The following is a 23,968-nucleotide window of genomic DNA, read 5'->3' as shown; positions in this document are numbered from 1 at the left end:
GTTATATGAAGATCATTTAATCATGATTTCATATTAATCATAATCCAACAATTTATTCAATGAGCAATCTAGTTTTTCTTATAGTCTCATATAATAGAGTCATGAATTACCAAATATCAAATAGTAGCTCTTTTGTTTTCAAAATGTGTTTATATCTGAAATATGTTGAACTACATTTCATTTATATTATTTCATAATAAAGTTGACATCTAAGTGTATATCTCATTAGTGATAATGAGAATTAAGGGTATAGATTGTTCTCACAAAAGTGAAAACTTTTTAAAAGTATGAATTTTAAGACTCCATTTACGAAATAATATGTTAGATTGGAATGATAGTAGAACATATGTTTTAGAAGGGAAAAGAAAAGTAGAATTTGGAGTCAGAAAAACCTATATGCTTATGGTTACGGCCGAGTTTTTCCACTTACTAGTAGATTTAGGAGATTATTTATAGTTTTGAGCTTTAATTTCCTCATGGGTTAATTAGAAGGAATGGATACTTTTCAGGCTTTAAAAATATTTTCATTGGATCTTTTAAATTGAAGGACAAGAAGTGAACACATCGAGAATAAGTACACAGATAATAACAAGAGAAGTTGATGGCTTTTTTTGAGTTTTTATACCCATGCTACTAGTACCCAGATCAAGGATTCAGACATGACCCTAGGAGTCTCCTTTGTGTTTCTTCCCAGTTATTAAGCCTTTCCCAGCTACCACCTTCACCCAAGGATAAGCACTCTGCTGACTTAGGACACCTCTATTAGTTTTGCCTGTCTTTGAAATTAATATAAATGGAATCATACAGTATATGCTCTTATGTTTGAATTCTGTTCATCATTATTTTTGTGAGATTTTTCTATACTATTTCATGTACCATACTCTGTTTTCTTATTCTCTTTATAATATCCTATTGTGTGAATATATCACAGTTTATCTATTCTACTGTTGGTAGACATTTGGGTTGTATCTAGTATGACGCTATTATAAATAATGCTGTTATGAGGTTCATGCCCTTTACTGCATATATACACACACATTTCTTTATTATATACTTGAAATAGAATGACTGGATCATAAAATATGTGTGTGTTCGGCTTTGGAAATAGCACCAAACAGTCGTCCAACATGGTTGTACTAATTCACTCTCACAAGCAGTGTATGAGTTCCAGTTGGTCTACATCCTCATCAAGAGGATACAGTTTCATTCCTTTTCCTTCTAGCCATTCTGGTGGATGTGAACTGGTACCTCATTGTGTTTTAATTTGTGAGCATCTGATAATTAGAGCTATTTTTGTATCCACGAATGTCAAGTTCCTGTGCAAAGCTTTTGCCCATTGGGAACAAAATAATAGTTACCTGTCTTTTTCTCATAGACGTCAGAGTTTTTTAATACAAGTTCTTTGTCAGATAGATGCATCATGAATATCTTCTTCCAACTTAAACCTTGTTTTTCTTTCCCCTCCTAATAATATGTCTTGATGAATGAAGTTCAGTGTATCAATTTTTTCCTTTATGCATGTGCATATGTTAAGTCACTTCAGTTGTGTCTGTTTTTTCGACCCCATGAACTGTAGCCCGCCAGGCTCCTATGTCCATGGAATTCTCCATTCTGCACTCCATGGAGTGGATTGCCATGTCCTCCTCCAGGGGTCTTCCTGACCCAGGGATTGAATTGGCAGCTCCTTCAGCTCCTTCAGCTCCTGCATTGTAGTCTGATTCTTTATTGCTGAGCCACCAGGGGTACTGCTTTTTATGTCTTACTTTAAAAATAATCGCTTCACCTAAAATCATCAAGATATTTTCCTGTGTTTTCTTTTACACTGAGGTCTGCAGCAATCAAGAATTGATTTTTTGTATGTGGTGTAAAGTAAGAGTCAAGATACTATCCAATTAATCTGGAACCAGGTATTGAAAATATGATCCACAATCCACCAAATTAAAGTGGGCACCATTGTCATAAATTAAATAAATGTATATAGTTTATTTGTTCTCTCAGCCATATCACACATAATTAACTAAAATAAATATTGACATCTGCTTATAAACATTCTTAAACTTTTTTTTTCAAAATTGTCTTAGACATTTTTGACCCTTTGCAATTCCATATATATCTTAGAATTGTGATATCAATTTTATTAAAAACTAGCTGCTGTAATTTTGATTAGGATTGCATTGAATTTACACATTATTTGAAGAGAACTAACATATTTACAGTACTGGAACCTTCAACAAAGTATATTCCTCTCTTTGCTCAAATTTTCCTTAATATGTGAATAATGTTTATAGTTTTTAGGGTAGAAGTCTTGCTCTTTGGTATGAATTATAAAATTACTCCCCACAAAAGTAAGAATTAATGCTCTTAAATTCATCATAAGAACACTTACTTTCTAGAATTTTGACAAATGCCTTTTTAAAAAGCAATATAATAGGCAAATAGTGGCATATCATTGCTATTTTAATTTGCATTTCAGTGACTACTTAGTGGTTGGACTTTTCTCCTGTTTATTGACTGTTTGCATTTTTTGTCAAATTCCTATTTATATTCTTTATTCAGTTTTCCAGTAGATTATCCATCTCTCTTCACCCTTTGAAGGATCTTTTTATATGCAATAATATTACCCTTTGGCTGATAGATAACACACATATTCCCAGTAGTTATTGTTTTTAATTCTGCTATTTGGCCTTAATTTCTATATGAACAATGCAAATATTATATTTAATAGTTTATTCACATTCCTGTCACTTCTAAAGGGCTTCTCCACACCAGCAGTTTATTCTATCATTATTAATGTTTTTTACGCTTAACACTTTAATTTCTCTAGAATATTTGTGATCTAAGATACAAAGTCAACATTTAGTATCTGTTTATTTGTAAAGTAGGCACCTCTATCTATCTTAATATTAACACTTCTACACATTTGATATTAATATTCAAGAACTGAAAAGGAAGCCTAATCTTGTGTGAAATTAGGTCAAGTTTTAGTTAGATACTAAATTAAGACATAAAGGAACTGAATGTCTTTAATTGTTTTCTTTCACCACAGAGTGCATGTTGTATAAAGAGCATGGTTTTTTAATACTTAAAAAGATTACTAGGAAAAATGACATATTTTGGTAGTAAAGTATCTCTGTCCCCTATTTTGATAAGAATATTAAGTAGTAAATATAACTAAATTAGTTTAAAGCACATAGAAACTGACACAAAACAGAACTCTTAGTTTGCATCATAAATTATTCACATCTGTTACCTTTTTCCAGGAACTGTATAGAAGAAGCCATTAGTTCCTAAAGACCATTTTGAAGGGTAGAGAGGGAACACAATAATTATGTGCTAGAAGGCCTCAAATTCCACCCTATGATTAACTTAGTGATACTGTCCTAGAAAAATAATCAGATTTTTGACTGATGGCTTTAGATACGGTGTGTGTGTTTGTGCATGCATGCAGTCATGTCTGACTTTTTGTGACAGCATGGACTGTAGCCTGCCAGGCTTCTCTGTCCATGGAATTCTCCAGGCAAGAATACTGAAGTGGGCTGCCATTTCCTACTCCACACTAGATATGTTATATCCTATTAATAATGATTTGCTACTAAAATATATAAAGTATAATTTCTCAACACTGTTTTTGGTAGCAACAAAAGCTAGTAGCTTTCCTTTCTAAATTAACTTATTTCTTTGCAAAGGTAAAACTTTTATTTTTCAAAAACTATGGTGAAAATCCCCTATCCCATTTACCACCTGCTCTAACATCCCCAAACATTAATTGTTAACTCCAGAAATATACTTACAAGATGAATTCCTAGAAGTAAAAGTTCTGGGTCAAAGGTTATATGCATATGGTAAATGTTGCCAAAATTGCCTTCCACAGGAGGTACACCAATATATACATCCCAAGTATAAGAGTCTGAATCTCCCACAGCCTTGGCAGCCAAGTGTTTTAGACTTGGGTTTATTTTGTCCATACAGTATTTGGAAGTTTCAGATCTCTCATTGTAACCAAAGAGTAACTTCTTTTTGTATGTTTAAAATCCATTTGTGTTTTCTTTTTTTTTTTTTTTTTTGCTTTTCCTCAAAGTGCCCTTAACTTTTGTCCTGTGTTCTTTTTGGTTGTTGGCCTTCTTACTAATTTGTAGAAGCTCTCTTTATGGGTTAGGAAATTAACACATTATCTGAGATATCTGTCACAAATTTTTGTTTCATAATTTGTCATTTTTCCTTTTACTTTGCTTTTAGATTTCTTCACCATGCATAAGTTTCTGATTTTTATATAGTGCAATTTACTAATATGTTCGATTTTTAATTAAAGATCACTTGAGGATTAAAGTTAATTTAAGATTAACTTGAGGATAAAATTGCATGTTTTTATGTTGTTGACTACTCTGGACATGTTTCGCTTCTTACATTAAGAAAAAAAGAAATTAATCCTGAGTCTGGAAATTGTTTTTCTTGCATTCAACTGATATTTATTGAAGATCTACATTGTGTAGGAATCTAGTTATTAAATTAAATGTAAATAACAAATTAAATAGTATAAGGTAAATGCTATGATAGTGGGAAGCGTAGGTTTGTGGGGATATGTCCAGTATAGGTTCCATAACTAAGCTGAAAACCCCTTGTGCCCCATAATCTCATTGTAAGCAATCCTTTAATTATTCCAGATGTTAGATCTCACCCACTGCATTGTTTTCTGTCAGGGATGGTTCTATCTCTATAACCAGGAAGGGATGAGTTGGGAGTATGAGAAGGAAACCTACTATCTTAGCTAAAGGTTACCCAGATTTCTGCACATAACTATACAGCCTAAATGAAACATGAACTATTTTGTAATCAGATATAAAAGTGAGTTCACACTTGATTTTAGAGATTTTAGGAATGTATTATGACTTTTATCTCCAGTAGTGTTGGAATCTAGTGACTCTTAAATGCTGTGCATTGAAGCAACAAAATGCTTTTTACATTTACCTGTGAGTAGAAAATGATCCAATAAAAATAAGCTGTTTAGTTCCCTCCTTAGAGATGCTGGAAAAGATAAGTTGAGGGTATTATTAGATGATATATGCATGGTACTATATTTGTGATATCAGCTGTCACACACGCACATTCACATACATGTATAAATATAGTTCAGCACCATAGATGTCCTCATGAAATCCACATAAGCTTTGATCTAATACTACATTTACTTGGTTTTATAGCAGGATACAAGTCAGACAAAGCTGATACAGCCTCATGATTCATTATGCATGGCCAGACATTCCATGCTACCCACACATGTTGCTTCTTTTGCCTCATCCACACAGGGAAAAGCTGCCAGGGATGAAAACCAGAGTTTATACAGGTCACTTAATTTATTTTTTCACTTTTCTTCAGATTAAAAATTATCTAGCCAATCTTATTTTAAATATTTAGAGAAAGAGAAATGTTATGAACCTTAGTAATCCACTTTACTGAAATGCAGGTTCAACCGCTGGGTCAGGAAGATCGCCAGGAGAAGGAAATGCAACCTACTGCAGTATTCCTGCCTGGAAAATCCCATGGACAGAGGAGCATGGCAGGCTACAGTCCAAAGGGTCCCAAAGAATCAGATAGGACTGAGTAACTAAGCAACAGCAATAGCAGTCCATTTTAGTATCAGATGATTGTATTAGAAATGTACTTTTTGGTATCTCAGTTCATTTATTTGCAGGTCACTTTAGATAGAAGCCACATCCTCTATTTCCCTTCTGTACTTTACTCCATTTTAGTCATATAGGCCCATGGGCCGTATTTCAACTCCCAGCTTCTCCAATCCAGGCATAGTTCCATATAAGAAACAAGCCAGATACGGGATTTCCTGTTCATCGTAAAGTTCATGTCCCAAGAAAACATTGTTGTGGAAGTCTAAGGGCAGTCCCAGGCTGTCCTTCATCAGCCCAGGCTAGATGTTAGCCCATTACTCATGCATTTGCATGCATTTTGCACAATATATACAAATGTAGTCATAATACATTTCAGCTCTTTGCATCAGGTGGCCAAAGTATTGTAACTTCAGCTTCAGCATCATTCCTTCCAATGAATATTCAGGGTTGATTTCCTTTAGGATTGACTAGTTGGATCTCCTTGCCATCCAAGGGTCTCTCAAGAGTCTTTTCCAACACCACAGTTCAAAAGAATCAGTTCTTCACCACTCAGACTTCTTTATAGTCCAACTCTCACATCCATACATGACTACTCAAAAAACCATAGCTTTGACTAGAAAGAACTTTATTGGCCAAGTGATGTCTCTGCTTTTTAATATGCTATTTAGGCTTGTCATACCTTTTCTTCCAAGAAGCAAGTATCTTTTAATTTCATGGCTGCAAGTCACCATCTGCAGTGATTTTGGAGTCCAAGAAAAGAAAATCTGTCACTGTTTCCATTGTGTCCCCATCTGTTTGCCATGACGTGGTGGAACCAATGCCATGATCTTCGTTTTTTGAATATTGAGTTTTAAGCCAGCTTTTTAACTCTCCTCTTTCACTTTCATCAAGAGGCTCTTTAGTTCCTCTTTGCTCTCTGCCATAAGGGTGGTGTCATCTGCATATCTGTTATTGATATTTCTCCTGGCAGTCTTGATTCCAGCTTGTGCTTCATCCAGCATGATTTCACATGAGGTACTCTGAATATAAGTTAATTAAGTATTATAATGTAATGTTATATTAGAAGATTACATTATATTATAATGTATATATGATACTACATTATATTACATATTACATTATATAAATGTCATATTACATTATAATGTAATGTTATGTTAGAAGAATTATTAATAATACCATAAAGAGTTGCTATGGTAAGTTCACACTCTTCCTGTGTACCTGTTTTAGCCCTTAAAAATCTGAAGAAAAAGGCTTTATTCTTGCTTTTCCTGGCTCTCTGCTTACACTTGAGCTTGGGCAATAATTGCTAATGATTTTATTATCATTTACTGTCATGCAGAATATTGCTCTCTGTTTCTCTATTATTTCTAGTTGGAGGATAATTGCTTTACAACATTGTGTTTGTTTCTGCTATACAACAGTGTGAGTCAGCTATAAGTATACATGGATCCCCTCCCTCCCACCCCACCCCCATTCCACCCCTCTAGGTCATTGCAAAGCACTGAGCTGAGCTCCCTGTGTTATACAGTAGCTTCCCACTAGCTCTCTATTTCACACATGGCAGTGTATATATGTCTATGTTACTCTCTCAATTCATCCCACCCTCTCCTTCCCCTCCATGTTCACAAGTCCACTCTCTGTCTGCACTCTGTTTCCTCTAGGCTATTTGCATGGGTTACTTTATTTCATCCTACTGTGACCCTATCAAGTGGGTTCTGCCATTGCCCCCATTCTGTAGAGGAGGCTTTGGGAGTTAAAACCTGACCAAAATGTATGAAAAGGACAGAACCACGATCTGAAACCAAGCAGCCTAACTCCAGACTTTATGATGTTGAACAGCATACCACACTGCTTCCCAAGTTATTTCAAATTTTCAATCCAGGACAAAATTATAGAAAGTTATGAAGTTGAGATAATAGTATCAACGTGACAGATTTGTTGGGCACATTAAAGAGGATATTAAATGAGAAACTTCTAAACATGTTTTTGGCACTTAATAAAAATTACTGATAATCATTCCATTATAATTTAATTCAAAAGTTTTTTACTTTCTATTTCCACTCATCTGATTCTGTTTGATTCTTGGTTATATTAGAGCTCGCAAACTACAGTTCACAAAAATGCTTACATCACCAGTTTTCTTCGTAGATGAAAGAATTTCCTTGTACAATTTTCCTGACCGTAAAAGAACATTAGAAGCAACTATATAAAGAGAGAGTATCTGGCATATAATATGCAAGACACCATTATGTTAATGAATGAGTGGGAAAATGAAGAAGACAATCTTTTACTTTCATTAGTCGGAGTTGGGTGTGCATTTGTGTGACTGTGTGTGTGTTTTGAATTTTAAAAAGAAAGGTTTGTTGCCTTCAAAGCATAGAATTTTTGGAAAGATTATTAATCAATCATTTGTCATACATGAATTAAACCCTACCATATAACACATGTAAGTCATCAATATTATGCTGTTAAAATACCAAGTTCGGTAAATTTCTATATTTCAAAACAGTAGTTTTTGGAAATATTTATTTTTAAAATTTAAATCATGAATCTTATATTTTTTATTTCCTTGTAGGTTTCTAGGATTTTACCTGAGAAACAAGGAGAAATTGAGGCTCACATAAAAGACCTTGGACGGCTTGAAGAGCAATTAAATCATCTGCTTCTGTGGCTGTCTCCTATTAGGAGTCAGTTGGAAATTTACAACCAACCAAATCAAACAGGACCATTTGACATTAAGGTAAGGACTTCTTGCACTAAACATTATTTTACAAGAGTGGGAATATCGCTGAAGTAAATCTCTCATTTGTTATCATTATCATTGTTGTTGTTAACTTAAAAGAATGTTCATAACCTACAAATTGAGAGTTATGTTTATTCAGTGGAAATTTTTAGGACTTAAGCCCAGGAGGCAGCATCTCGAGTAACCCAGAGAGAACTGCTCTAAGGAGGTGAAGGAAAGAGCCAGATTATATAGAAGTTTTGCAACAAAGGGCAGGTAGTCTGCACATCAAAAGATTATTGTCAAAAAAAGGAAAACCAGATATTTCAAGTTAAGAAATTTAGCACCTTTCTACGTATGGGAAGATGCAAGAGTTTGGGCACACTGAAATCATTCCTTTGCTAAGCACCTCAGCTCTCTGGGGCCAGTATCCTGTATTTTCATATCCTGAGTTTCCTCAGGACTCACTATAGGAAGTGGATTCTAGATGACAGGTATTCTTTTCATTCTTGAATGTAGTAAGAGCTCACTGGCTCACTTTGGTGAACAGTAGTTGCTGGTGACTGTGACATGCTCGTTTATTGATACGGCAGGAAATATTCCCTTTCTCATTTTTATAATGCTGTTGTTGCTGTTCAGTTGCTCAGTTCTGTCCAACTCTTTGTGACCCCATGGACTGCAGTACTCCAGGCTTCCCTGTCCTTCAGTATCTCCCAGAGTTTGCTGAAACTCATGTCTAATAAGTCGGTGGTGCCATCCAACCATCTCATTCTCTGTCGTCCCCTTGTCCTCCTCCCCTCAATCTTTCCCAGCAACAGGGTCTTTTCCAGTGAGTCGGCTCTTCACATCAAGTGGCCAAAGTATTGGAGTTTCAGCTTCAGCATCAGTCCTTCCAATGAATATTCAGGGTTGATTTCCTTTAGGATTGACTGATGTGATCTCCTTGCTGTCCAAGGGACTCTCAAGAGTCTTCTTCAGCTAGTGAAAGCATATTTTATATACATATATAAAGCATATATATGCTTTATATATATAAGAGATATATAATATATATAATGTTAATAATAATAATAATATTATTACTTGACTAGCATTTTTAGTTTTTTCTTCTGGCATTTACTAGCAATAACGTTTCATTAAACTCATATCACTAGAATGTCTTCATCATGTTTATTATTATAATCCACTTTCCATCCCTACTTTAATTGTACTTAACATGTCTGTAGACTGCTTATCTAAAACTGAAGTCATTTTGAAGACAAAGTGCCTACAAAATAAGTATCAGCCCATTAGTAGACATTATAAAACCCTCTCAGACTTATTCCAGTTTACCTTTCTATCCTCTTCTGCCAACTACATCCTCTTGTATTCAAGACATAACAAATTATATATCATTCTATGTATGTGGTTTCATGCCATGCCTGTTTTCTTGAACACCTTCAACTTACTCCTAGTAGAGTGAAAAACACTTTTAGAATTGCTTATAAACCTCTGTATCTATTTCTTACAGCCTTTGTACATTGATTGGCACTTAAATTTTAGAGACCTGAGTATCTCATCACACTCTTCTTTGAATGCAGAGGGTGTCTACTTATTTATCTCCCTTGTCCCATTCATTTCTGAACACCCGTATCCCAGGACTCAGTGCATGGTGGTAACTTGTTAGCATTTTAAAATCAGTGAATAAAAATATTAATGAGGTACCCAGAATGGTAATGAGATGGTCTAAGAAAGCTTAGGGATCCAGACAAACACACCACTGTCTCCTCCTTTCTATGCCCTGTACACACTGATTGTTCTTTCTTTTCTCCCTTCCCAAGAGCCCATTTCAAGGATTTGTCCCAAATATAATTCCTTGTTTTTGGATCTCCTATGGGCCAACAACATTAAGTACTCAATCACATAAACCAATTCACTTCAAAGCACAATCCATAAATCAGTGTAATGATGGGCATTTTCAGACTAAATAAGTTAAATAGTATCTTTGAGTCAATTACTTCATTGACTCAAATTATTCAGTGTATTTACTTTCCAGGATTATAATAGCCTCATGTTTTTATCTCTGTCCAGTTGGTCTTTCAGTAGGAGATAAGGATAAAAGCAAGTATGAGGATCTTTCAGAAAGATATAATGAACATTTAGGAAGGATGGAACATTTAGGAATGAGGAAAGGAGAGAGATATTGAAAGGTTTGCCACAACTAAAATGAGTTATATTGGGTTGGCCAAAACCCAAACAAACCTTTGTGTCAACCCGATATTTGCAAAGTGTGCTACATTACTTTTACCTTACTTTTTCCTGACATGTTTACATCTCCCATTCTGATGGTACCCCCAAGAGCAGATGGTATTGTAAGTCACAGGTAGATATCATTTCACCCATGCAAAACCCAGGCTGCTCAACTGGTGGCATGGTCTTGGGTTCAGTTTGACAGTTATATTCAAGTCACAATAGGCTTGATCCAGAACAAATTTAGGTAGATTTAAGAAGGTATACTGGAGAAGGAAATGGCAACCCACCCCAGTACTCTTGCCTGGAAAATCCCATGGACGGAGGAGCCTGGTAGGCTGCAGTCCGTGGGGTCGTTAAGAGTCAGACACGACTAAGAGACTTCACTTTCACTTTTCACATTCACGCATTGGAGAAGGAAATGACAACCCACTCCAGTGTGCTTGCCTGGAAGAATCCCAGGGATGGGGGAGCCTGGTGGGCTGCCGTCTCTGGGGTCACAGAGTCAGACACGACTGAAGTGACTTAGCAGCAGCAGCAGCAGCAGCAGTAAGAAGGTATACAGGACAAAGTAACAGCATAGCCAGTACAATGATGACACAGTGGAGGTCTTGACACCAGGGTGTGGCTTCTGATGAACCTGTCACCCTGAATTTGGGTCATGTGTGGTCAAAGGGATAAGACTGGATGAGTGCAAAGCACATCACAGTTTAAGTCGTCAGTTCTGGCCTCCTTTCAACTCTTCCACCTAGCTAACACCTGGTGTCCTGAGAGGTATCTCACTAGCGCCCATTCTCCAGTTCAACTGTATCTCATCAATACTGATTTTTCATTACTCAGTAAATAATCTCAACAAAGAAGAACAGTTAAATAATAACCTCAGCCAGATTCTCAATTATCTTGGATCAAGTTGTCCTTAAATATCTCTTGTTAGTGGGACAAGAGGAAAGGCTATCAACTCTTTGTTCCCAACCAGAAATAGCTTTTTGGAACTCAGAGATAAAAGCACATTCCTTCACTTTTAAATATAATCTGTGGTGAAAATGTGCTTCTTCAGTAAAATGATGAAAAATATATTCAATATGAGCTCTCTACATGGAATATATTTAAGAGGAAAGATAACAAAATCATCTGATACAAATGGATATTGTTGACTCAACCAAAGTAACTTTTATCCCAGTGTGTGTACATCAGAATGGTTCACAAATATGAAAAACTTTCATTGGGTCTTTGTCCATGGCCCATAGGTTCCTGCCAAATGGGCCCCTGCAGTTTAGCATGAAAGCTACTCTCAGCTGTGTTAATCACTTTCCTTTATTAACGCTCCAAGACACCACTCTCACTGCTGCGTATAGTTTCAGAGAGTCATGATATTTGCCCTCCTGCAGCTCAGTCTAAATCACTGAAGGGAAAGGCAGCTGCTTTTTCCCTGGCATAAAAACTGCTTGGCTTCAGCCCTCTGTGCATATCCTGAGTTTTTCATCTTTGAAGTGTAGATTTCAAAAATATTCCTTTAGACATTTTCTTCTGCTTGTGGATGTATCCCAGGCAGAAAAGATCATAAAATCATATATATGATGGCTTGAAAGGTTCTTCCCATAACTCTCAGACCCCTAACTTATAATCAAGAAATAAAGACCTGTGTGAATAATTTACTAACCAACCTAGTTCTTTATTTCTCTTTGTCTAGCTTCTATCTATATTCACTGTCTAATAAATGATTTATGAAGATTGCATGGAATTCTTCTGTTAAAAGATGTGTGATTTTAATCTGTACAGCTTGCTGTAGCCCTCTGATTAAAGAAATTAAACTTTTTTTCAGTTTAAGAATTAGGGGGAAAATGGACTTGACTTAACTTCAAACTGCTGGAAACCAAAAAGTTTACAAATAGCTTTGAGGACATGCCCATTTTTTTAATACAGAGAAAGAAAGAACTTTAAAAAATATCTTGGGAATGAGTTAATGCAAAGAAAGTAGATACACAAGCACCCTCTACTTCCTAAATTTAAACAAATTTTCCTTCTTTGGCCATGGTGACTATGGCTACCTCTGAAACAAAGAGCCTAAGGCCTTGCAATCTAGGTCATTTGTTTTCTCTAGTCAAACTCTGAGTACCTGTTAGAAAAATATGCAATATCCTCTGAGAGCCTCAGTTTTGCCTGCTTGGCACTTCATGCTTATTGATGAAATGCAGCTAGCTGTGTAATGAAACCCAAATAAAAAAAGCCTTAAGGGCTCTGTTCTAATACATTGTTTATGCTGGTGTGAAAATTGACTGCACATCGCTTGGTTTGTGCAATTTACTCCCGAAATATTCCTATTCAGGAAATCCTGCAAATAGCAATATTCATCTTGAAAATCACCTCACAGAACCCTTAGCAAGCTGAGAAACATAATCAATGAGATCGTGATGTAGAGGGCAAAAATTAGGCATAATCACAGCCCTTTCCCATCAGTCAGCCTACTAGAAGGCATGAATTTGAATTTTGATTTTCAAATGTACTCTCAATTTAGACAGAATATGTTGATTTTCGATTTCAGAAATGATAATTGAATGCTAATAACCAGGAACCAGTTAAAATTTCTATAAAGGGTCTTATGCTTTTAATCTTTAATGAATACTTTCAGTAATGACCTGGAGATATACTACTTATTTGACATAAAACTGCCTAACTACTGTTTTCCAAACATTTTATTAAAATAGGAGGTGGAGGAACGTATAATTTTATGTTGCCTTACTGACTGAATTATGCACATATCGATGACAGGGAGGGTCCCCCCCTTCCCCCGCCTTCCCCCGCCTTCCCCACCCCTTCGAAAATTACTTTCCACCTGTGACCTGTTAAAAAGCATGACAATGTTGTACTGGCTCCTCCTTACCATGTAAGACACTTAGTTGTCTATAAGGTCAATTTCACACTGAAAAATACCAAAGGACACAACTGTATTGATTGAATGTTAAAGTATCTGAACACCAAAATTCTCTGCATGTGTTCACATTGCTGTTAGTATTATCAAAGAAAAATTGCATAGGACAACTTAACATGCAAGTATGATTTAATTCAAGTCTATTGCAATACGGGAGAGGGAGTGCACTCAATGCTGTTGAAAGAAAAGGCAAGAAAGATTTTAAGCATTGAGATGAGCTAGGGGAGAAGTACTAGAGGACATTGACTGGGAGGCTGTTTTGTTTTGTTTGTTTTGTTTGATTAGGCTAGTGTTTGCTAGTTGTCACTTATTGAAGGTAAACTACTCTGCTCACACAGAGAATGGGTGTTAGAATACTATCCTTCTGGATATTTAACATTGTAAAAGGATGGCTCCAAGATCCTTAGAAAGGATATTCCTGGGTTCTAAAATATTTACATCTCAAAAGGGCAGTAAAGAAATTTACAATAGAAAGTTTTCTAAGGTAAATGTACAAAGGAAAGAGATGCAGTCCTATGATCAGGAAGAAACCTATCTAATTTTTTTTTTTTCTGTAAATTTTAATCAAGCTAAAGGAGCATGTTACAGCCATCTTTCTCAGTTTCTTTTGTGTTCAAGGAAGCTAGGTTTCTGATTGAATAACTTAGAAAAACTAGTCCATGTCTTTCATTTTAGAAGTATTCTGTTGTTGAAAGACTAGTTGAACTGACTTTGAGACTTGGGTGTAGAGAATATTTGCAGGATGGTGTAAGCAATCAGTGTTTAATGAGGGAGATTTTCATGCAAGTAAGAAGAAGAAAGATGGTCAGAGCAGACTTTAAACCAAGTTCTGAGGCCAGAAGGTAGCCACCTCAGAAAATTCCTAGATGTTGTGCTAGAAGCATTTTTAGATAATGGAGAGAGGATAGCAATGGCCATTTGATATATTTCTTTGTTTGCAGTTTGAGTGTTTTTGGTGATGGCACAGACATCAGAGAGGTTTTAGTAAGATTGTCCAGTCATGGTTATTTCCTGGGGCAAAGAACGAAAGATGTGGGAGTTTGGTGAACTTCCTGAGTAGCCCATACAGCAGCAGCTCTAGGCATGAAGATTGTCCATACATAATCTACTGTGCTGATGAGTCTTTTGAAGTATATATCAAGTTATTCAGCTTCAGCTCTCAGAGCTTCTTTAGACCCTAGGGGTAAAATTTTAGCTCCAAGAAAATCTAGACTCTCAATAGGGATTTGGACAGTCAGCTTTTAGTCTTCAGTCATGCCAAGACAGGAGAATGGGAGAAAAATTGAAAACATTAATTTGGAGAGTGGTGGCCAGACATTGAAGGAAATGAGAATAATTGAAAATTTGGTCATAACTGACAAAATGTGTCAGACAGCAGGATCCAGTACAATCTACAGGTAGATAGCAAAATCATGCACTTTCAAAAGAAAAGTAAAATAGCTAAAAAACATTGAAGATGACCAGAATCTAATTACCCACAAAGGTGTGCTATAGTTTTATATCAAGACATGCTAATTTTCCATATAGCAGCCTCCCATTTGATCAAAGATACTCAGATTATTCTTGTTTACAAAATAAGGCTGGGCTCTTTTATTACATAGATGGAGCAGGAATAATAATTTACCACATAGGCCCTTTAAAGTTTGTTTTGCTGAATATTTTCATAAGGAATTTCAGATTTGACTTTTTTAAAGTTTCATAGGATTAAGAAGCCAAACCAAGAATTTGACATCAGATTTTACCTGCCATGCCTATAGATTTGGGTCAATTCTTCTATTTTCGAAGTCCTTAAAATATCCTAAGGTCTCTTGAGCCTGCCAGGGAGTGACATTCCTCATTCATCTAGAAGACTGGATGTCCTGTAAGCCAGATACTAGGCCAGATTTTCCAAGAGGGCTTTGTAAGTATTGGCTCCATAAAATAAACTGTGGTTTTCTAAAACTGTCAGGTCATATCTGATTCTATGTACATCATTCTTAAATATGACATTCCAGTCAATGTCTTGGTTATATAATCAGTTTTGTCAATTATGTCCTGTTATAAGAAGGACAGATTCTTATTAAACCTATGCAAATAAATATATTGCCATGAATGTAAGAATACTTGATAAGAGTTTCTGAGTTCTGGAGGGATCAGGCAGGGAGAAAAGATAAATGTTTCATTTCTTTTCACAGAAATGTAATCTACTAAATTGCTATGAGTTATAGATAGCTTAAGGAAAAAAGAAAAAAGGAATTCTTTATGTTAAGAAAATGGAACATTAAAGCATCAACCATATTTCCAAAAAAAAGAAAAAAGCCCTAATCAAATCATCCTTAATCAATTCATTCAGTTCTATGTAATTGATTCTTGTTTTACTTGCTCTCGGGTTAGCAGTTTCCTAAAATCCATTAGCTTCTCCACTCAAGTTCTGGAATTCCTGACTCAGTCCAGTGGTATGGGTCACAAAGTTATTTAAGCAAGGCTATCAGAAGTCTGTGTCCTAGCGTACCTGGCATAGTCCTTCCCAAGAGTTTTGGAGACAGTCCCTTTTTCTTGAAGATAAGCATTCTGGCCTGAAACTGACAGGAAATACTTTCAGAGAAGACTCAGAATAAAACAACAGATATCTGTAAATGACAAAAGACTTCAAATAATCATGGTTAAAGACCTGATGAAAGTTCATTTGACAAGGAAATGTTGTGATTTCTGTGGTACACACCATTTTAATGTAATAACTGAAATTATGACTGATAACATGCTGCCATTGTCTAATATTAGGCAGAGCAGTACCAGGATATATAATGAACAGGGAGCATTAACAAATTTCTAGGACGTTCATATAAGTACTGAAATATTTAGGTTAATAACATTTGACCCATACAAATACAACCTAAGGAATTATCTCTTCTTATTTGATGATATGCTACATGCAACGCAATGTACCACATAAACCTAATTATTTTTAATCTCTTTATTTTTAGGTTAGAGAATAAATCCTTTGAGATTTTCAAAGCAGCTTAAGATCGCAATTTATTTAGGATTTGATTTGTGGAAGGCAAAACATTAAAGGTTGTCCAAAATGTGAAAAGTTTTGAATACACAGAGAACCAGGATCATAGGACACTAAAACAATGCTTGACTACTTATTTAACCAAAGTGACAGTAAAAGATTTCAAAAATAAACATGATTGTAAGAGGCTTTAGCTCTTTCAAAAGTGAGATACTTCAATTCTCTTAAATAATCACGGACATGATAAAATCAACATAAAGTACCAGAAACTATTCTAAGACACAGAATCATTATTGCCTAGGTGGACTGCTCCAAAAGTAAAGAAAGACTTTTTATAAGCTCTTATTATACTGATGCTGAAGCTGAAACTCCAGTACTTTGGCCACCTGATGCAAAGGACTGACTCATTTGAAAAGACCCCAATGCTGGGAAAGATTGAAGGCAGGAGGAGAAGGGGATGACAGAGGACAAGATGGTTGGATGGCATCACTGTCTCAATGGACATGAGTTTGACTAAATTCCAGGAGTTGGTGATGGACAAGGAGGCCTGGCGTACTGCAGTCCATGAGGTTGCAAAGAGTCAGACACGACTGAGTGACTGAACTGAAGCTCTTATTAAGAACAGACAAATAATCTAAGAAAACTTTGTCATTTTAATAAAGAGAAATTAAATTCTAGTTTTTTATTAGTATATTGTTGGTAATAAAATAATTTTTTTTTGTTTAAAAATATATCCATCCAATCATAGCCACCTTTGACCACATGACATAAAATTCCTTTTCTACAAACCGTTTACAGCTTTCCATGTCTATTCACATTTTGTCCTACACTTCCCCTCTTCCTTCTGGAACAGTCATTTTACCTTAGGACAGCATCATTCCCTTCTTGCTTAACAAAAACACATGCAATATACCTGGCATGTGTTGTATACAAAGTTGTTTATCTTTGACATTATTGTTTCTAGGTATTATATATAATATATATATATATTATATAGTTTTTAGTCATTGGTAAATTTTATTTTACAAAGAAAACTAGAAAGCAGATAAATTTGAACTGTCACATACTAGCATTTTGTTGCAGACTAGCAAAGCTTATGAAAATAAATTGAGGGTACCTGCTCAATAGGAGAGCTAAAACTTCCCACCAGTAACTGTGGGAGGAGACTTTTAAGATTTTCTTTGGACCTAATATGTAATCTTGTGGAAGTTGTGGACTAAAACTTCAGCGACTGACTGAAGTTATGACACGGGGCTATCTGGGGGTCTCCAAAGCCCATCTGAGTATATAAAATATCCAGTTTGTTTCTAAGGAAACTATTCAGCTTCAGGTGATTAATTTGGGGGTTCCTAAGTCCCTTGTGAGCCCCCTGTAGAGGCAGGGAATATATAGTTTAAACGACTCTAGGGAGTTGAGAGAATGGAGTGGGAAAGGAAAAGCCTGGCACAAAGGGACAGAGGGATGGACAGCTCAAAAAGAGGATACAAGGCAGTAGAAGGAGAACAGAGTAGTGAAGATGCTGGGAACAGAGAGATCTTAGAAGAGCCAGTTCAAGGAGATCATAAGTTTCTCAAAGAGGTCAACTGAAAATTCCAAATTATCTTTAGTAAAATCATGCCAACAAGGAGAGAAGCAGACAGCTCCATAGCAGTAGTCTTCAGAGTAGGAGAAAATCAGAAGACATAATTTTTCCTGGAGAAGGGAAGAACCACAGTAATGGCAACAAGGAAAGAAAATTCAAATGAGATCTCTCCAGAGAAAGAGTACTGTAAATACCAAAGAACTGAAGCTCAACCAAATGAGATCTCATTGAGAATTTTCCATGTTCTAAACCAGTGGTAGCTTTCAAACAAGTAAGCCTGGGACTCTAACCCAGCCTTAAGAGTATACTCAGAATCTAAAGACTCAAAATCTGTTCTTGCCGTGCTTCCAAAGATTGGCATCTGCAGCACTGGATTTTGAGATGGACTCATCAATGGATCTTCAGTCAATCACTCAGGAGTGTGGAATTCTCCAGGTAAGAGTGATGAAGTGGCTAACCATTCCCTTCTCCAGGGGATCTTCCTGACCCAGGGATGGAATTCTGGTCTTCTGCACTGCAAGAGAGCCATCAGGAAAGCCCCTTCAGAGATTAATGTCTAGTTCATCCTGGGTCAGGAAGATCCCTTTGGGAAGGAACTGGCAACCCACTCTAGTACTCTTGCCTGGAGAATCCCATGGACAGAGGAGCCTAGTGGGCTATAGTCCATGGGGTCAGAAAGAGTCAGACACAACTGAACCACTAACACACACACACAGTTCATTATTTGGAGTAAGATAATTCACTTACAAATAGTTAATCCCTTAGATAGATGTATACCAGCTCAGGTTAAATTGAATAAGATATCTGATTTAGTTTCTTTTTATTTTTTAAGGGGTAATGTTGGGAAGGTGAGGAACAGCGAAGAGGACACCGACCCCTTAGCCTAGCAATCCTCCAATTCTCTTTCTTAGTAAAAAGTTTCAGTGTTTTCTATTAGTTAGGAAAGTATTTCTATAGAATATGTGTTGAAAAATAATGAGTGGAACTTATTTGACAAAAACACAAGATATTCTCAGTCACCATGCAACTAGACAATTTTTCTGGAAATTTTTTTTAAAACCCTGAGTTTAGGTTGACTCTGGGGAAGAGTATAATTCTGGCTCTGATAAAACCTGGAAGATTGCTGGAGTTTGTGGGTACCATATTTGAATGAAATTAGGCATCAGCTTTTCTCTTTGAACTCTGGACTATCAGAATTCTTCCTCTTACTTTCCATCCCTTCTACTCAATTCCAAAATCCATTGCTGAGCTGAAAGAGCTTGATAATGGGAAGAAAAACAGAAGTCCCAAGTTCAAATCCCATCTCAGACACTTACTGACATTATGCCATTGTTTCACTCATTTACCCTTCTTAACCTGACTTTCCTCTTCATTGAAAGTGAAAACCAAGCCAATTTCCCTGGGGCACTATTGGATTAAGGTAACACTGAGGTGGGAATACATTTTTCTAAGGCAATAGAAAAAGGCAGTGAATAGGACCTTCCTTTTGTAGCTGGAATTTTGATAAGAGCTCTTAAAAAGAGAAATCAAGCTTGCAAAATACCCCCTCTTTCAAAAGAAAGCAGCAAGTTGCCACTAGAAAACCACTCCAGAAAGCTTTCAGGTAGTCATGAGAGTTTCATCATTCACCAAACCAGATTGCCCACAGAAGTAGAAGATTCTAAACTTGGGAAGAATTTCCTGAATTGAGAATTTCTGGAACAGAGAATTCAAATAGGACTAACAGTTTGTTGGCCAAGAAGAAATAGGTGTGGCTTTTACGGTTCTCTTCCTTATGAGGGCAGGGAGGAGGTCAAACGCTCCCTGCCAAGACAAGGAAGAGAACTACAAATGAACCTCTATTACAGTGGTATTCAGACCATTCTGCTTATAAAATTTAAAAAATATGAATAGTTTGGAAAACTAACTATCTGCTAGCACATTTTAAAGTTAACATCCATTTCCTTCCTTGAGTCCAGTTCAGTCACTCAATCATGTCTAACTCTTTGTGACCCCATGAACTGCAGCACACGAGGCCTCCCTGTCCATCACCAACTCCCGGAGTTCACCCAAACTCATGTGCATTGAGTCGGTGATGCCATCCAGCCATCTCATCCTCTGTCGTCCCCTTCTCCTCCTGCCCCCAATCTCTCCCAGCATCAGTCTTTTCCAGTGAGTCAACTCTTCACATCAGGTGGCCAAAGTATTGGAGTTTCAGCCTCAGCATCAGTACTTCCAAAGAACACCCAGGACTAGTCTCCTTTAGGATGAACTGGTTGGATCTCCTTGCAGTCCAAGGGACTCACAAGAGTCTTTTCCAGCACCACAGTTCAAAAGCATCAATTCTTCGGCGCTCAGCTTTCTTCACAGTCCAACTCTCACATCCATACATGACCACTGGAAAACCATAGCCTTGACTAGGTGGACCTTTGTTGGCAAATACTATCTCTGCTTTTTAATATGCTGTCTAGGTTGGTCATAACTTTCCTTCCTTGGCATATTGTAAATATTGACATTTAAAAAGTGTTCCATTATTCTTTAGAATATATCCAGTGGAATCCAAATATCATAGGAATAGAATATATAATATTACCCACTTTTAAAAAAATACAAAAACAAGCACATTGTTAATAATTAGAAGTTCCATATCATTCCTCTTTCTTTTTTAAATCATATTTCCATTTCACTTCCCCAAATAACATGCAAAGAGCGGTATCCTAATGTAATATATGTGTATGCTATAAAGTCTTTTATTAACCACTCTTTCATGCTTCTATATGAAAAATACACACTATGGTTTTAAATTCAGTGTTTAAAACAATTTTATGTGACTGTAAGTTGCTAAGTATTTTTTTTAAATCCTTTAGATTGAGTTATATCTACAACCATTAATAATAAGTAAACCTAGCAATAACCAAATTGCCTAAATATATGTAACTTTTATTGAGCAATTATTATACATACCCAGTAGATTTTTGGAAATGACTCTATGAATGAAATGGCTGAGTAAATGCATGATGGTACCTTGATTAAAAGAGGATTTCAATCATTAATATTTTGAATTGTGTTCTGATTTGGCACAAATATGTCTTAGGTAAAATACACCATTGAGATACATCAGAAAAGGTGTGCTTTTGTTTTGTAAAGTTGGAGCACTATTATTAACTCCAAAGTAGGAATGATAATTGATGTAATGTATGTACCACAGGAACAAGCCTAGGCAAATCCCTTGTAGAAGCTAAGAACTTGGAAACTGCTTCCACGAATGCCGTCTATGCCCACATATCTCTAGGAAATGCTTTGTGTACCTCCAGGGACATATGCCAGTCTGAAGAGTGCCACTCTAGGAGAAATTGAAATTTCTAGGAGAAATTCTATGAGAAGGGAAGAAGGGCAACTCAGTCCCTGGCTGGATACTTGTTAAACTCTCAAAACACTACAAAGTTTATCTTACCACAGTCCATGCCTTTAACCACAGCTGTGTTCCTTACTCCAGCAATACTTGGATCATACTGTTGATTCATGCTGAATTTACTAATGTCGAAAATCACTAATTCTTTTTCACATATGCTGCTTCTAGTTGACTTGTCTTCCATCTTGCCCTTGTGTCATCTACCTTTTTAACAGTTAGATGCAGGTCCATGAGTACCTTCCCTGGCCCTACTCAAACTTATCCCCCTCAGTCCCTGACACTAAGGTTTGGTGTCTCCCATTACTGGTCAAATCATGACCAAAGCAGAGAAGACACAAGAAACTCATTGCCATGGAGAGGCAGCATCTGTATCTATTCTGTGTCTGTTTCTGGTTCATCTCTGGTAATTTCAGTTTCTCCATTTTTGGCGACAATATCTCCATCTAATTGTGACCTCCTCTGCCTAGGTTCTCATTGTTCTGCCCTCTTACTACCCTACTCCTTCATTCATTTCTCCAACAAAGAAAATCTGTTCTTGACTCCAAACTGCTTAAAGCTTTAATAAATGTGTTAAGCCATTAGTCTAGTTGAAGTAGAGATGGGGAGGTAATCTTCAGGTTCTGATTCTATCATACATTGCATTGCAATCTCTTAGGTTCTTTTCCACTTCAGGCTTGATATGTCTGCCTTCTACACCTTCATCTACATAGTGAAAACAAAGTTCTCCACTAGATCAAATGCTAAGGCAGAGCTCTTCAGCATATCAATAGAAACCTCCATTTTGACATCAAATTCAGCCATTCATTTCCTTTGATTGTTCAGTTAGTTATCAAAGTCTAATTGCTTTGTTGCCTACTCAGTTCATAGTGTTCCATTTTGTCTACAAATGGTCATCTGGAGATTTCATCAAAAATATTGCTGATGTGCGCATGAACTTTATTTTGCATATCCCTGATCAACCTCTCTAAGCAAAGGAAGACATGAGACTAAACTAATGAAATCTTCATTCAGCTAACAAATCATTTATTGATTGACTACAGTGTCCTCCTGTGTTAAGGTGACCCTCATTCTCAATTTGCTTAGAGATGAGTTGATATATAAATATACTTCATTGTACTAAAAGCAGTCAATGAAGAAGCATTTACACTGTAACGTAGGGAGTACAGTTATAAGATGTTGTTATAGCCCAGAAGATTGACACCTAACCTAATTGGGGTATTATTTAGAGCACAGCTCTTCCATGTGGTCCCTTGACGAACAGCATCACCAAGAAGCTAGTTAGAAATGTAACTCCTTGGGCCTCTCCATAGACCTCTTGAATAAAAATAGGTGGGAGTGAATATCAAGAAACTATTTTAACAAGCCCTCCAAAAATGCTTTCACTTACTAAAGTTTGGGAAGCTATGCTCCAAAGACAATCTCCTGGGAGATATAATATCTGAACTGAATCTTTAAAAGATGAGTGGGAATTGATAAAGTGAAATGTGTGTGAGGAAAAGGAGAAGGGTTTCAGAGAGAAAAGGCAACAAGAACCAAGATATGAAAGTGATTAATGGTATGAAGTATGGGAAGAAAGAGAAACACAATGATATTAATGTGTAAGCCCAGATGTGTATTTCACTTTAAGGAGCTTAGACAGTATCTCTGAGAGATGTGGGAACTTTTAAAGAGAGGTGGCTGGCAAACGCTCAGATTTGAAGAGTGTTGCCAAAAAAGGAAAGCAGTCAGGAGATGACTGTGGTAGTTGAGGAGTAACATGGTCCTGGATGAGGACTTTGGTAGTAGGGGCAAACAGAAGATAATGAAAAGGAACTGTATTGACATATGTACATATATAAAGTAGGTAACTAATGAGAACCTACTGTATAGCTCAGGGAACTACTCAGTGCTCTGAGATGACCTAAACGGAAGGGAAATCCAAAAACAAGGCTACATTTTTACATCTAGCCGATTCACTTTGCTATACAGCAGAAACTAACACAACATTGTAAAGCAACTATACTCCAATTTAAAAAAAAAAAAAACCACTGTATTTCACATTGTTAATGGTGACCCAGTGATAAGCCATGAAATCAGCTTGATAAATAAGCTATTGTGTAGCACAATAAGAGGATTCCCAGGTGGCTCTAGTGGCAAAGAACCCAGAAATATAATCCCATTTTTGTATTTATTACATGTGGTATGGGTATTTTATAAAACTGTTGTCTTCATTTAAATATCATTTCATTTCTGTTTCTGATTTTAAGAGAATCTACATATCTGCATGGTCCTTTTACACAAAATGACTTAGTACTCTAGCAGTAAGCTCATACTGGGTCATTTATTCTAAGATTGAACACGAATTCATCCTTTAAGACAAACTTCAAAAGTGAGAGTTGTTTTCTTTATTGAAAAAAATAATACTTTCTTGTGGTAAAAAATTCAAATCCTCCCTTGCATCTCCATCTCTCAGCCACTCAGTTTCGCTCCCTTCAGCTACTGAAGTTATCAGTTCCTTCA

The 23,968-nt window shown here is 36.3% G+C and overlaps 1 protein-coding gene across 9 annotated transcripts in view; it reads left to right on the top strand.

The window, feature by feature from the left end:
* Positions 1-23,968, top strand: part of DMD (dystrophin) — a 2,668,835-nt gene that overhangs the window by 1,864,218 nt on the left and 780,649 nt on the right. For all 9 annotated transcript variants that reach the window (XM_060407875.1, XM_060407877.1, XM_060407874.1 and 6 more), the window contains one exon: positions 8,200-8,364. In XM_060407875.1, coding sequence (XP_060263858.1) covers positions 8,200-8,364 — 165 coding nt within the window. The remainder of the gene's footprint in view (positions 1-8,199; positions 8,365-23,968) is intronic.

This window comes from Ovis aries, chromosome X, assembly GCF_016772045.2.
Source record: "Ovis aries strain OAR_USU_Benz2616 breed Rambouillet chromosome X, ARS-UI_Ramb_v3.0, whole genome shotgun sequence".
In the NCBI taxonomy this organism is placed as follows: Eukaryota; Metazoa; Chordata; class Mammalia; order Artiodactyla; family Bovidae; genus Ovis; species Ovis aries.
This window is presented reverse-complemented; position numbering and strand designations above follow the sequence as displayed.